Here is a 14364-nt window from a genome sequence, read left to right as displayed (position 1 = left end):
GACAACTCAATCACAAAACTCAACATGGTCAAAAAAACGCAGGATTAACCTAGTATTAAAAAAGGGACGGTTTCACTAGTGGTTCAGGTAGCAAGATCTCCTTTGTTTTTCTGGCTTTGTTGTTTCTGTGCTTGAGGTTGTATAAAGTATCAATGATCTTGACCATGCTTCTAATGAAGGTTTGATACAAACTTTAGCCATCTAAATCTGAGCCAATTACTAATGCCTAAACACATTTATTGCTTTTGGCTCAGGGTAGTGGTTTCACCCACTGTGTCATCATTTGGGTGAGCCAACATGGAAAACAACCTCAGAACTTACTCAGCTCTATCGAACGTGACTCACCTTTTGTGATTGCCTGATAACGTCATGCTGAATACCATACGTACGTACATTATCGGTCTTTGTAATTGTAAGGGGTGCCTTTTCCAAAAAACAACAGCAGCATAATTTAATAGAGCGTTCTTAGAATGTGAACCTTGGCTGTACTCCATACCAAGGCTAAAATAAGGAGAACCAGCCTCGCACATTCAGACAACATACAAGACCAGTTGTCAACATTAAATTTAATTCTAAAACTGCAGAGCCCCAGATTGATCATACAGAGAAAAAAGAAGAACATTTTTATTCCAATAGGTTTCATAGGTACTATGTACCATACTACTAGAATAGCCTACAAAAAAACTGAACTCAATTTACTCATTCCTTTGGGGGACATTAATGGTTTTCTTGCTAATAAATGTGTGTGTGTGTGTGTGTGTGTGTGTGTGTGCGTGCGTGCGTGCGTGTGCACACGTGATATGTCTCAAGTCTAGCGAGAAAATTCTTTTATCAGGAATTGCTGAATAAATAAGCTTGACAAACAAATACAAGCAATAGCAGTGTGTCCATTAACAACAAATTACAAATAGATAAACACATTAATGACTGAAATTCAGGGGGGCATAACAAAACTCTTTTAAAAGAAGAAACAGCAGTTGCACAATGCAACAACACAGCCAATGTGGTTGTATTCAACTTCGTAATTTGGTATGTGGACGCATTAGTGATGCATTCAATGTCATTTTGCAATTTAGCTTTTCCCCCATCAGGTTGAACTATTGTTTTTCGACCAACAACACACACCAACAGCTTTTGATGTTCCTCTCATTAGGTGGGTGTGTCTGGGATAAAATCCTAACATCCACTGCAAAAACCCAATGCCTAACCCTAAGAGTTTAGTACAAACATTGAAATGTTCCAAACAGCCATCAATGCATTATGAAACGTATATTTAAATGATTCCTTTCAATGTTCTCTTTTGCAACATCTTGGCAGAGCTGACCATGACAAGATTTCTTTCTTGATGACATCCAGAGAGTCCGTCCAAGTGTAACTATATTGGCGTGGATTTTCCCTTAAAAGCGCCAAATGATTTATTTTCTTGGAAAAAAATAAATGCTGCAGAGAGTCCTTAATGTTACAGATTCGGATTATATCCACTTATACAGAGAGCCAAAGTAAAGTGGTCATTCTTCTCAACTGCCCATGAGAACTGGCAAACACGCCGCGTGAAGTGTGCTTCAGGGAGAGAGAGGGAAACTGTAGCAGGCTACCAGAGGGAGAGAACTAGAAAGAGGGAGGATGGTAGTCACTGTGAGAATCATTTCTAGTGTTTCTTCACACAGCAATATTTCTGTAGGGGCTGTCACATTTAGAAACATTGGTAAGCCGGTTCCTGTGAACCAAGAACTAGTGAATATCATGGCAGAGACCCGGCCACAAGACAGCTGAAGATAGAAAACTTGTGTTTTACACAAACTGAAGTCCAATTTTTTTCTGAAAACGTCTACTAGTCTACTACTGGCAGGCGTGGGTAGTTCAGTTGAACATTGGCTTGGTGTTTTCAGTTAAATATTTTGGATAATTTGAGAAATATAATCTAAAGTCAATGCAATATAATATATGTACAGTATGTGTTACAATAATTTCAACATTCACCTAACCAACAAGTCAAGACATTGAAACAAATTAGAACTAGTAACTCAAGAGATTTGTAAATATGTTAGTTTTAGGGAATATATTCTTTTAGGGATTCACAGTAGTTTATCATTGGTAACTTGTGATTGGTCATTTTCAGTCATTGTCCATTTTCAGTCCCAGATGCATTCAAAACTGCTCTGTTGCAGATTTGCTGTAATTATTAGCAACTTAGTTGGTGAACTTGCATTTACAGAGCTATCTGATCTTTGCTGTAATAGGCTACACGTCACTGCCATCAAGTGAGCACGTAGGCAAGAACAAAGACTCAACAGTCTTCTCTATCCCGGACACAGTATGCACTGACTGGAAGAACCAGTGGCTTTTCACTAAAACTGCAAATGTGTATGGCATTAGAGGGACAGAGCATCATTCGACCTTAGATATTCCACAGAGCACAGAAGGCTGGTTGAAGATATTGGGAAGTGGAATTGTTCTGATGATGACCCCAAAGTCAGACCTCTCACGTCATAGAAGCAAGTGTGCAGGCCCTACTGGAATGCATCAGTCAGCAGAGACCATGAAAAGACTCTTTTGACTTGTCGAGAGCCCCCACTCTTGACCTTGTGTTTGGCGTGCGTGCTGGCAGAAGCGTCGTTTGCCAGCTATTGACTCTGTGACTGAACTGAATGACGCCATCTTGCTTACTTGATTACCGTCTTGCCTGAAAATGACACTGAGAATGTTGAATGTATTATAAAGCGAGTTAATGTACATACACGTCACAGGCATAATGCAGAAGTTCCTCATTTCCTCTTGAACTGCATTCATCGTGAGAATCAAGCACTGAATTTATGGAAGTCTCTTTTTGAACTTTCCAACAGCCACTCACAATCAGAGACTGAAAGAACAAACTTTCCCATACTTGGACAAAAAAATTATATTAGCCATAGCTAAATCCTTAGGAATAAAATGGAATTCAAATCATGTGGTCCAAAAAAAAACAAATTACCTTTCTTTATGTTTTTGTCAAACAACCAATAAGCACCAACTAATCAACACATTTCTTTGAAAGACGATGAAACATGCCACCCCGTGTGACACATTCAACAGATTACAAAACTTGCTGAACCCGGTGGGCAAATGTATCCCAGTAACAGAAAACAAATATTGGCCAGGAAACATGAAACAACGTGTTGCCAACAAGACAATAAAGCACAATACAGGCCCACTAAAGTTAAGAATAAAATATACAGTATATATGTTTAGTTGATTCATACCATTGCTATATAGACAAAGAGCCAAAATGTGAAGAAACGGTGGAGTCAATGATAAATTAACTCCCAGACATCACTGAATGAAGTTCTCTTACAAGCTAAGATTTTGGGGGTTTTTGTTTGTCTCCAGAGAGAAGTTTGGTCAGGAACCAGTGCTTTGGGCCATATTGAGACATTATTTAAATAAACTTGTCTGAGAGAAAGAGTCAAGAATCATACATGCAAAAAATATATTTGGTTGTGGTGGACAGTTTCCTTTTTTTTTATTGTTGCCATTTGCCTGAAATTAATAGCACAGCTTTATTTGGTGTCGTTTACTTTGCAGGAAGGTTACCAGCTACATGGAAGACGTCTGACCACAAGACTTGCAGATGCATGTGTCAAGAGATCAACAATATATTTCAACTGTCTTCATTCATTCAACTTGCTCCTATGATTTTCTGTGGTTTTGTCAAAAATGACCTAACTAAAAACTTCCAAATCTTCAAAAAGGGACACAATTTGGTTGAAAATTATATATATTTATACAGTACAGGACTGGTTAATCGTTTTCATAGTCCTTGTTTATTAGAGCTGAAACTATTATTTTCATTGTTAAATAAACTGTCAATTATTTTCTATTTTCTAATTATTTTTTAATAAATCATCATGAAATAATGACTGAAGATGAAAATCAGACTAATACACAATGGTAGTCATTTCAGTATCCATAAGTCAAAGAGAGGGACCATATACTCTAATTTGAGAAGCTGGAAACATAGTGTTTAGCATTTTCTTTACAAAAATGAATAACTGATCATCAATATAGTAGCTGACAGTTTTTTTGTCAGTGAATTGATTGTGCATGTTTCTCATTGCTGTCACTTTGCAAGGTCGCACACCTCCCATTTTTTGTAAAGCTGGATTTATGCTTGATGCATCACTAAAGCGACACACAATTTTATGCTCAGCGCGCATGACACAGTGCAGTCTAACCTAAACAAAATGTGTCGCTGCTGACAAAAGACTATCTACACTGCTTGAATCCCGACAAGAAGAAGGAGGATGGCGTCATGCACCATGGCAACGTCTGCAGAGCTTGTGTTGCGGCCGTGAGACGAGGAAATAATGCTGGTTTTAAGTTCGCTTTCAGAAAAGCGACGCAAAAGAAGAAGTGGTCTGTTCGTCCTTTGACCGAGCCTCTCCAGCATCGTCACTGAGGTGTGTAGAGGCTATCTGACAGGCGAATGGGCAAACATTGGATTGTATTTTTTTGAGAGTGTGGAACTTTCCCAATTATTTAGGATGCATCGATTGAAAACTACGAAAAATGGGAGGTGCACGACCTCGCGCCGGGGGAAGTGACGTCAATGGCGCTGTGTGCACGGACTGATGCGTCGAGCATAAATCCAGCTTAAGGCATAAGTAAGACAAAAGCCTGTTGAACAACTATCAGACCTAAACTGAACTACTTACATATAATTGACATATAAGTGTCCTTGACATTAGGACTGTATACTATAGTCCTTGGCTATTTCTACTTTTATATATATTTTTGAATCAGACTTTGTTTCAATACACGTTTTTTAACTGCTTCTAAAGCCCCTTTCACACTGGCCAAAAACCCGTTCAAACCCTCCGACACCCGGCATTTTCTGCAGTTCTAAAACGTTCACACGGCATTCAGCCCCGGGTCAAATGACTCTGCACCCGGGTGAACGTGCTAATTTGCGCAATGACGGAGGCAATGAAGGCTCCTCTCCTCCGTCAGGAACTGCGCTGAGTTTGTACACATTGAAAGAGTGACAAAAAGTGCAAGATATAAGGTCACGTTGACCGCCGTCTCACTGGCTTCCATGCTGGCTGCTTTCGGTTGTTTACTACACTGTTCTTCTTCTTTGTTTTGGGGCGTGCAGAGTAGCCACCTATGACTACTCTGTTTTCCGGCGCGTTCACCGACGGCGTGGCGTCATAACATGACGCACCGCGTCTGCTGCCGGTCATCACACCCTGGGGTCTGCTTGCAGTTTGAAAGTGGCCCGTTGCCGACTGTTAGCGGGTCGACCCGCGTTTAAAAAACCCGGGTATACACTGTGATTTTGGTGCGAAAGGGGTATAAATGTACTCGTTTCTCAGCATCTTTAACCACTTACTGTATACTTTGCACTGACATACTTCTCATTCTGTATTTTTATATGTTTCTTTTAATCAGACTGTTTTCATTCTGCACGTGTTTAACAGCTTCAGGGCTGTTGGCTGTGCTGTTGCTTGCTCATTTAACTTGCGTGTTTAGCATTACTGTATTCTATACTCTCTTCATTTGTGCACATGGACATGGTCTCCTATTGTATGACTGGCTGCTGTATCAAATCAATTTCTCCCCGAGGATTAATAAAGTCATCTATCCAGATGAAACCCACAGTTGAAGGAATCCACATATACGCTGACCTACATTCAAGGGAATGCAGTCAACTCGACCCAACTCTGTGCAACAGCTGATGCGGGACAACACCACATCTCACCAGTATGGTGGACACGGGGGGCGGAAAGCTAACAGTAATCCTCCATGTCAGAATGCTAACGTTGATGCTAACACTAGCCAGAAACAGTGGACCCACAGTGAACCAGTTCCCGTTGACCCGGCCGAGCTGACGGCTGCATTCACGGCCCAGCTGTGTGCAGCATAACACTGTACACACGCGGCTGTGACGCCGGACAGTGGTTGGGTCTGTCTTCATACACGACCCGCTCACTTGTGTTTCAGCTGACGGACCCGGCGTCAGGTAGCTTTGCTCCTGCACACGGCGTTCACCAAACACCCGTTCGTCCAAGTTGGTGGAGAGGAGCTGTCGCGTCGCGAGCAGCTGCTCAACAAAAACATTCACTTCATTTGAGCAAACTAACTCACATGTATCGATATATGAACCGCTACTAAAGGAGTTTGAAAGTTTATATTAGTCTGCCCCCCCCCCCACCCCCCGTTAGCTGTTAGTCGAGCAAGCTAGCGCTAACTGTTTACGTAGCGCTTCCGGGAAATAGCCAGAGCCCGCTGGACCGAGCCGCCAGTCCGAGGAGTACTTTCAGATAATACTATTCCATCTCGTTGATAACTTAAACTAATGCCGCAGACAAAATACATACCAGCTCATGTTGAGTGAACTTTTATTCCGGTCTCACTGGGTTGTTTTGTTATCTCCCGAGGACCTCATCCCTTTCTACCACTCAACAGTGAAGCATTGAACAGGAAGTCCGGAGTCGAGCCGTCCGCGTTTCCTCGCGGGACTTTATTTTTTTTCAAATGAGAGAAACGATCAAGCAAAGTCACTGTCGTGGAGTGGTCTGTTAATGCCATGCGATGGATCCACACACGCGTTTTTTTTAGACTTGTTTACAGTGTTTGTTGGTTTAATATCGCGTGTGTGTGTTTGTGTTGGGTACGCGCGCTGGCGTCAGTGCGCGTGCACGAGGGGACCAAAGCAAACTAAAGGCAAGAGTTATTTTTTCTTTATTCAAGTACTTACATAGAAATAACAAAACAATTGCATTACAACAAACCGAAGTGCCAAGTAAACAGGGGAATACATCTCCCCATCACAGGGGTAAAGTAAAATTAATTTCAATATTCAGCTCATCATAAAAGGACCTTATTATAAGGTAATAAAAACATGAAATAGGTTAAAGACATCCACAACATTTTAAACAAGACCTCTTGTTTCCTTAATTAAAAAAAAGGAGAAAAAGGCCAATGGAACAGTTTTCCCAGTGTGTGTTTCCAATTGACTGCCTTGAATTGTTGGTATCCGTTTCACCAGATGTGACTTTTTATTTTCATGCATAATAAAGAAAATGAGCATCACCCACAGCATCTGGGGGTTGCACTTCGGAACATTTCCGTGCACATGCAAACATGAGGATATACTGTAATGAAAAGGAAACACAACACAACAGAAAACAGTGAGTATCAACTCCATCTGAATACCATAGTGTCACTGTTGAAGACCACACAATCCCTGAAGCCACATTGTAGTCCATAAGATGGCATGAGTAGTCTATAATATCTACACAATATGGAAATCTCTTTATTGTTTTTGTCCTCTAATCTCAAAATGCCAAGAAGGAGCCCAAGCCCATTGCCTGCCCAAGGCCAACTTCACGGACATTAAATCAAACAGTTAAACACAAACATTAGCACAAGGCTGCCTTCAACTGCAAGCCGGCTGAGGTCACATTTATGATTTGTTGCTCCTGTGCAGTTCTCAAGTTCTCATCATGTATTGTTTTTGATCAGCTAACCCTGCAACCCAGTTTGGCACAAAGATGGCTGCTGATGTTGGCTCGGATCCAACACAAAGCAGAGAACGAGGATGAGACAAATTCCAATTTCAGAGCGTACAGCTGCCTACTTTTGGACAATAGAATGTGAAAAAACCCCACAAAATAATGCTTCTCTAAGAGAATTATTATCAAGAGGAGGGAGGGTTTTTGCTGAGTTCAACAAGTCACTGACATTTATCTATAGCATTCACACATTACACAGAAGGATTCAGAACATGTTCAGCCTGTATGGTTGTTCAACCACCAAACTATATTGAGAGAGTGGGGTGTGGGAGAGGAATCATGTAATTTTAGAAAAATCTATCTGACCAGTACATAAATGTCACAGAACAAAAGACAGACAGTCAGATGATATGACCAATGAAATATTGAGTTTGCTAAGATGTAATTACATGGCTTCATTTAGACGTGGAAATAGTTTGGTATAGTCTCCGCCTTACTCTGCATCAGTCCTTAACACAAAAACAGTTTTGCCAAAGAGGAGGCCACATTCTATATACTATAATTAAAAAAAGAAATGCACTCTCACCAGCAAAGTGTCAAATCTAGAGCACACAAGAGCATAATTTTAGGTCAAATAAAGTCAAAATCATCCAGAGCATATAACGATCAGTGTCTAGCATCAAATTATTCTCGGTAAACACAAAGATAAACATTTTGTTTTTCACCTCATCTACGACATTTATTCTTTTGTGCTGACTCTATGAAGCTGCTATAGTATGTTAACATCAGAGACCATTACACATTGCAAGATTTAATATGGCAAATCCCAATCTAATGTTTTAATATTAGTTATCATCAGAGTAATTACATGTAATCCGAAGGAATGAATGCTGCGTGATGTAACACATAAAAACTTGCCCTATCGACTTTCTTAAACTGTGATTTTCATTTCAGTTGAATTTTATTGGGATGAGGTCAGAAAAGTTTAATCAGTCAATCATCTATGGAATAAAATAACATATTTTTTTATCATACAAAACTATTGACTTACAGTGAGTTTTTGTGGGGTGTGTGAACTTTTAAACTATCTCTAAAAGTGCTTGGAGGTCTGTTCATTTAACCATGTAGATGAGTTGAGAAAAGACTCTCTGAGGCCAAATTAATTGGAAAATAAGTGGACCCTTGCCAGGAAGCTCAGCAGCGAAAACTGTTTGTTGCAGGAAAGGGAAACCATGGCCTTGCAAGCTCATTTCTGTACGCACTCGGTTCTCTGTGGCACTGCTGTTCTGAACCTTTCCTTTGGCCTTTGCATTTGTCAGTCGATATTCTCTTTAAGTCTGATTGCTGTGTCTGCTGACCAGTACAATATTTTATTTTTTCCAGCTGAAAATAATGTTTATGCAAATTCTTTCATTGCATGCACCACATACCTCTTGATAGTCAGAGAGCACAGCCAATAACCAGATATACTCTGTGAAACTTGGTGGAGAGAAAAGTTTCTTCTAAAAGGTTAATCTGGTATTTGAGCAATACATTTGAATATTTTTGAAATATTTCAAAGACAGTAATGGTATCAATGCGAGTTGATGGTTTTGTCGGTACCAGTATTTTTGCCAACTGTTTTTTGTGCTAGACAGAAGTCCATATCTTGATATCTTTAGTCTGATTTTTTATTCCTTATTCCCCTTTTCATGGTTTTTGACCAAACGAGTACTAGTTGCCTAATTAATATCTCAGTTATCACTTTTAGTATATTCTGTACAAAGTCATAAAACAGAACTTCCCGGCTTTGTAGAGGTAAAGCCAAAAAATAAAAAAAATAAAATGTGTTTGTTAATAGTACACCTAAGATCCAAGAGAAGCCCACGATAAAGATGAGTCTGTACAAAATACCTCATTGAATGGTAAAACAGTTTTCCCGTCTATCAGCACAAAGATCAGTAAGGAGCCACATGTGAAGAATATTGGCATTGCCCTGCAGTGTGTTTTGTTTGAGAAAGCATTAAATAATTTAGTCTCTGACGACGTCTATTTGAGAACAACCAGTGTTTTCATTACAAGGGGAAGATTTTTTAATTGAAATAATTGATTGCATCTATAATAGAGGTACACAAAATGTAAAAAAAAAATAATAATCTTGTCATTTATTCAGAGAACACATTAGTGCTTCCTTAAACCAGTTACCACTTTAAAGCGTACAGATGATGCAAATGCTATTGTTCTTCTTATTTTTTTAAGTGGAGATAACACACCATATTTGGCACTATTGTAGTGCTCCAAAAATTTTGCTATGACCTATGACAACAAAATATTCTGTAATACAACTACATTACTAAAAGCTTTAAGACACATTCCGCACAAGCATTCAGTCAATTGAAAGTTCTTGTTTATGCAGACATTTGTATTTACATAGTGTGCATGAAGGCATGCACATATATGCACAATTTAATACTGAGTTATTGTGCATTTGACATTTGAGTACAAAAGTGAAACTTCTACTATAGCTACCTGCATACATATTTGTATACTGTACAAAAAAACAAGTCCTTAGTTTACAACTCAGTCTCTCTGTATTAGAAAATATGTAAACATGGATTTTAAATTTTAAATTTTTTCTCTCACCATATGTTGCTCATCTTTTGGTCATTTAAATAGGTAGTTAAATCTTTTTACACTGTGAAACACAGACAAAGGGCCCCATCTATATTTTTCCTTATTCATCTTTGCCTTCATATAGTGCTGATTTGCAAACCAGTGTCATTTATTTAAGTTGTTCAATCTGTCTTACTGTGCTTTTACGGGTTTACGGGTTGGTGGCACATGTCATGGATATAATGCATATAATTGCAGAACTCAAGAAAACTGAAAAAATGAATGGCATTGGTGAGCTTTTGAAAAAAAAAAAGCAACATAAATCATATCTGGTAACACCACATGAAGCCATCATATAAAAAGGCAACAAAAATACACAGTGTCTCTCAGTGACTACAAATAAATAAGTCTTGGCAAAGGCATTGATTGATGCAGGCATGTTTGTTTTATACAGGTAACAGGACAAGACATTGGTTTGTTATGTGTGACCCATTCAGTCATCTAGATTTAACCAAATTCTTCATCTGAATCTAAATCTGAGATCCGCTGTTTGAATCTGATCTTTCCTTGAACTCAATATGTGTGCTAAACCGATATCCCTTTCATGTTTGGCAAACATCAGGCACAATATTAAGAACCAAGTTGGCTGTATCAACACAATACATTTGGCACATTCTGTTGAGAAAACAACATTCAAATAGAAAAATTAAAAACACTACACCTCAACAAAAACATCAGAAAGACAGTCAAGTGCCACTAATATGGTATCAATGACAGTACACAAATATAACCAATTGCACTTTTAAACAGCCTAATAAAATTAATGCATACCTCCCAGACAACTCATCGTTTATATGCTCTATTAAAATTTTGTCTGTTTCGACCCTTATGACGGATTCTGGCTTCTTCCCAATTTAGAAATTCTCACAAAAATTTACAAAAGTGTATTCACCTCAAAACCTACACATACACAGCGGCCTTTTGGGCTTATGTGCCAAGGTGCCCTTCTTTGTGTTGGCACTGTGTTACAGTTGCTGAGGCTGTGAGTTGCTTGAACGAGAATGGCGTAGCAGCCGTTCCTCGCTTAATTAAACTAGAGGCATCCATCTCAAAATAGAAGGAATACAACTGAAAGGAGCAGGGGTTGTAAAAGAGAGGAAAAAAGTCACCTATTTATCTCATAGTGGATGTGATCCCTTCTTCATGAGTCTCTTTATGGGGCATGGTGAGGGTTCAGTCCAAGTGCAATCGGTGACGGTCATGATGTTCCCACTGTCGGCCCCCCACAGGAGCTGGGTGGCGAGCTATGGCTCCCAGCTGCTCCGCTGCTCTTGTCAACAGCCTTCTTGTCCTTCTGTTTCAGGTGGACCTTTGCGTGTCTCTTTCGCTCGTCGCTCCTGGCAAACTTGCGTCCACAGAACTCACAGGAGAAGGGCTTCTCGCCTGTGTGTGTGCGGATGTGTGTGGTCAGGTGGTCACTCCGGCTGAAGGAGCGCATGCATATTCTACACTGGAAGGGCTTGTGACCTGTGTGGATGCGAAGGTGACGTGTGAGCTCATCTGAGCGTGAGAAGCGCCTGTCACAGTTCTCTGCCGGACAGGCATGTGGCCGTTCGTGGACGGGGGTTTTGCTGGGACGGTTGGGGTACTTCCGTGGCCGGATGGGTTTGAGGGTGAGAGTCTGTGGTGGTTGGTGGTGCTGAGGAGGATGCTGCTGCCCGCCGATGTAACCTGGGTGAATTTGTTGCTTGTCTTTGAATGCTCGGATGGTCTCCAGAGGTGTGATGGGTGGAGGGTTGACCCGGATGGGGTCCATGGTCTGGAAGGGCTTGTGCTCCATCACACCAACCTCCCCCTGATGATGGAAAAGGTTGTAGTCAGGGATCATGGAGAAAAGACTGCCGTCCATGGAGGCTTTGGATGTGGAGTGATAGTCATTGCCAGGGTAGGCTAGAGCTGTGCTGGTTGCAGGGCTGTGGTGAAAGGAGACCTGATCCTGGTACAGGTCACTGCAGGTAGAATAGGCAGGCAGTGGCGGACCATATACCTGCTCCATATCTGACGTCTGTCCGCCCATGCTGGCTGCAGAGGATGATGTCTGCGTTGTTACTGTGCCGGGTGAGGGAGAGACACCCAGGATCCCTGCGCTGACGAGACTTATGATATTGTTGTCAGAGCACCAGCCAGAGCCACCAATGCCACCTGACGGAGGGGTGTCAAAGGCAAACTTCCCCAGATAGGTGACAGTCTGCCCGCTGCGGTTGGACTGGAAGCTGGATCCATACTGAATCTCTGCAGTGGCTTTCTCGCTTCCCATGCCCAGATCCATGATATTATCTACATAAAGCAAATAAAAATACAAATGAACAAATCATCCAACTCCTGCTCAAACTTGAACATGAAATGCAATCAGAAGAAAAGCCTGTAAAAGTGGCACGAGCAGTGAAAAAAGTCTCGAAAATTTCGCTTTTTCAAGTTACATGAACTTGAAGAGACGGTCTTTGATCTGTCCTAAAATCAGCCTTTTCATGCATATTTCTTAAAAAGTGTGCCAAAAAGGGATTCAAAATAAAAGCAGTCCAATGCAGTTCATGAAGAAATGTGAGCGCTGTCAGACCTGTAAGTTAAGTGAGTGACTGCTGTATCTGAGACAGTGGTGTGTGTGTCTCTCTCTCTCTCAGATCCCACAAGCTCTCATAAATCAAGACCTAAACACCCCCTTTGATCCAGCCATTGTGTCCCTCAGGAGGACAGCCAAACTGAATGGCAAGATCTGATTTCTTTACAGCAGGGAGGATTATGAGGCAGACGCCACATCTATCACGGCTCAAGGATTCAAAACACATTTGCAGCAAATAGCATCTGCACATAAGGGGTGGGGGTGGGGGGTATTTAGGTGTCAATCCAATCTCGGCATTAGTTAGCTTAACAAATTTGTACAGAATCTTACATATACACACGCACACACACGAACACACACACACACACACACACACACACGACTACTTTATTCCTATAAAACAAAAAAACACGTCCAATGCATATGTGAATGATAAGGGAACATTTATGTGCTGATCATGCTCTCGACGCTAAATGTGAAAATAATTATTTCTTGAAAAGAAGTTAAAATAAACGTCTCTTTTCATTTGCAGCAAATCATACACTGGGGTCCTTATATGTTGACTCCTGGTAATAACAGCCTGCTAGAATTTAGCAGAAGGCAAATTACAATGAAACAAACAAAACCAAAATGATGTATATTACACAATGCTGTTTGACACGCAGACAATGATTCAAAATAACATAATTTTTGTGTATGTGTACGACACGAAGAAAAGAATGCATGCATTAATGCACTTTATTCTAAACCTTTTGTCCTTTGGATGTCATTTGACCGGTTATTTAAGCTGAGTGAGGGGCGAGAAATTAAGTCATCGATCTTTTCTTGTAGGTCAGTGCTGAGGAGATCAGCACACACCTGCACCACCTGTAAAATCTCAGCATGGTACTTTAAACAAATCATATCACTGACAGCCCCCCCCCCCCCCCCCCTAAAAAAAGCATGTGTGCAAAAATGTTGTATTCATCTTTTTTTTCTTTCTCAAATTCATTATGTGAATTTCTCCAAGATGAGACATAATTAAAATAGCAACACACACCTGCTCTCTGCACCACGTCTCCGCAATCATTTCATTCCGTTTGCTTAAATAGCTCATCTCCTGTTAGAGGTCACATCACGTGCATTTTATTTCCGTGTTTATAGAAAAATTAAATAATGTCACGTGCATATCAGGAATTTAAAAGTCGCTTATGGTTATTACACCTATACATCTAATTTTTATATACATGAAAAAAAGGAGTATATCATTTGATGAGGTGATTTAAACGCACATGTCTTTGCTATAAATAAGGGATAAATATACTGGGTTAAATTCAAACGTAGATGGTGTCTTAATTTGTGGGTAAAAAAACCCAAAACCTTACATAGATAAAACCTTTAAACTGATTCATGAGCAAAGTTCGACAGCGAAAACGTACGTCGGTGTTCACTTCCATCAAATGGAGATCTCAGCCGCACAAGGAAACTTTTAGATTGGACATTTTTCCAGCCGCACTGACCCATCACCTCAGAAAGGTGAGTCTGCGCAATTAGTGACTGATTTGATGTCAATCTAAGACACTTAGCCTGAAATAACTGGCTTCGTGGTGGCGTCTGTATTCATCAGACATATGCGTTGAACTGGACTATAAGCAATAAATCAACAAAATCTCCGGCCTC

The 14364-nt window shown here is 40.4% G+C and overlaps 2 protein-coding genes across 2 annotated transcripts in view; both read right to left on the bottom strand.

The window, feature by feature from the left end:
- The window catches only part of bin3 (bridging integrator 3), a 29759-nt gene extending 23184 nt beyond the window's left edge, over nucleotides 1-6575 (bottom strand). Inside the window, exon 1 of the mRNA XM_035639756.2 lies at nucleotides 6357-6575. Within this exon, the coding sequence (XP_035495649.2) occupies nucleotides 6357-6364 (8 nt within the window). The 5' untranslated portion in view covers nucleotides 6365-6575. The remainder of the gene's footprint in view (nucleotides 1-6356) is intronic.
- Nucleotides 6576-6704: 129 nt separating this feature from the next.
- egr3 (early growth response 3) overlaps nucleotides 6705-14364 on the bottom strand; it is a 9120-nt gene continuing 1460 nt past the window's right edge. The window contains 2 exon segments of the mRNA XM_035640891.2: nucleotides 6705-11364; nucleotides 11367-12422. Coding sequence (XP_035496784.2) covers nucleotides 11264-11364; nucleotides 11367-12422 — 1157 coding nt within the window. The 3' untranslated portion in view covers nucleotides 6705-11263.

The sequence above is a fragment of the Scophthalmus maximus genome, chromosome 19 (genome assembly GCF_022379125.1).
Source record: "Scophthalmus maximus strain ysfricsl-2021 chromosome 19, ASM2237912v1, whole genome shotgun sequence".
NCBI lineage: Eukaryota > Metazoa > Chordata > Actinopteri > Pleuronectiformes > Scophthalmidae > Scophthalmus > Scophthalmus maximus.
The sequence above is the reverse complement of the archived record's forward strand: the minus strand, read 5'-3'. Positions and strand labels throughout refer to the sequence as shown.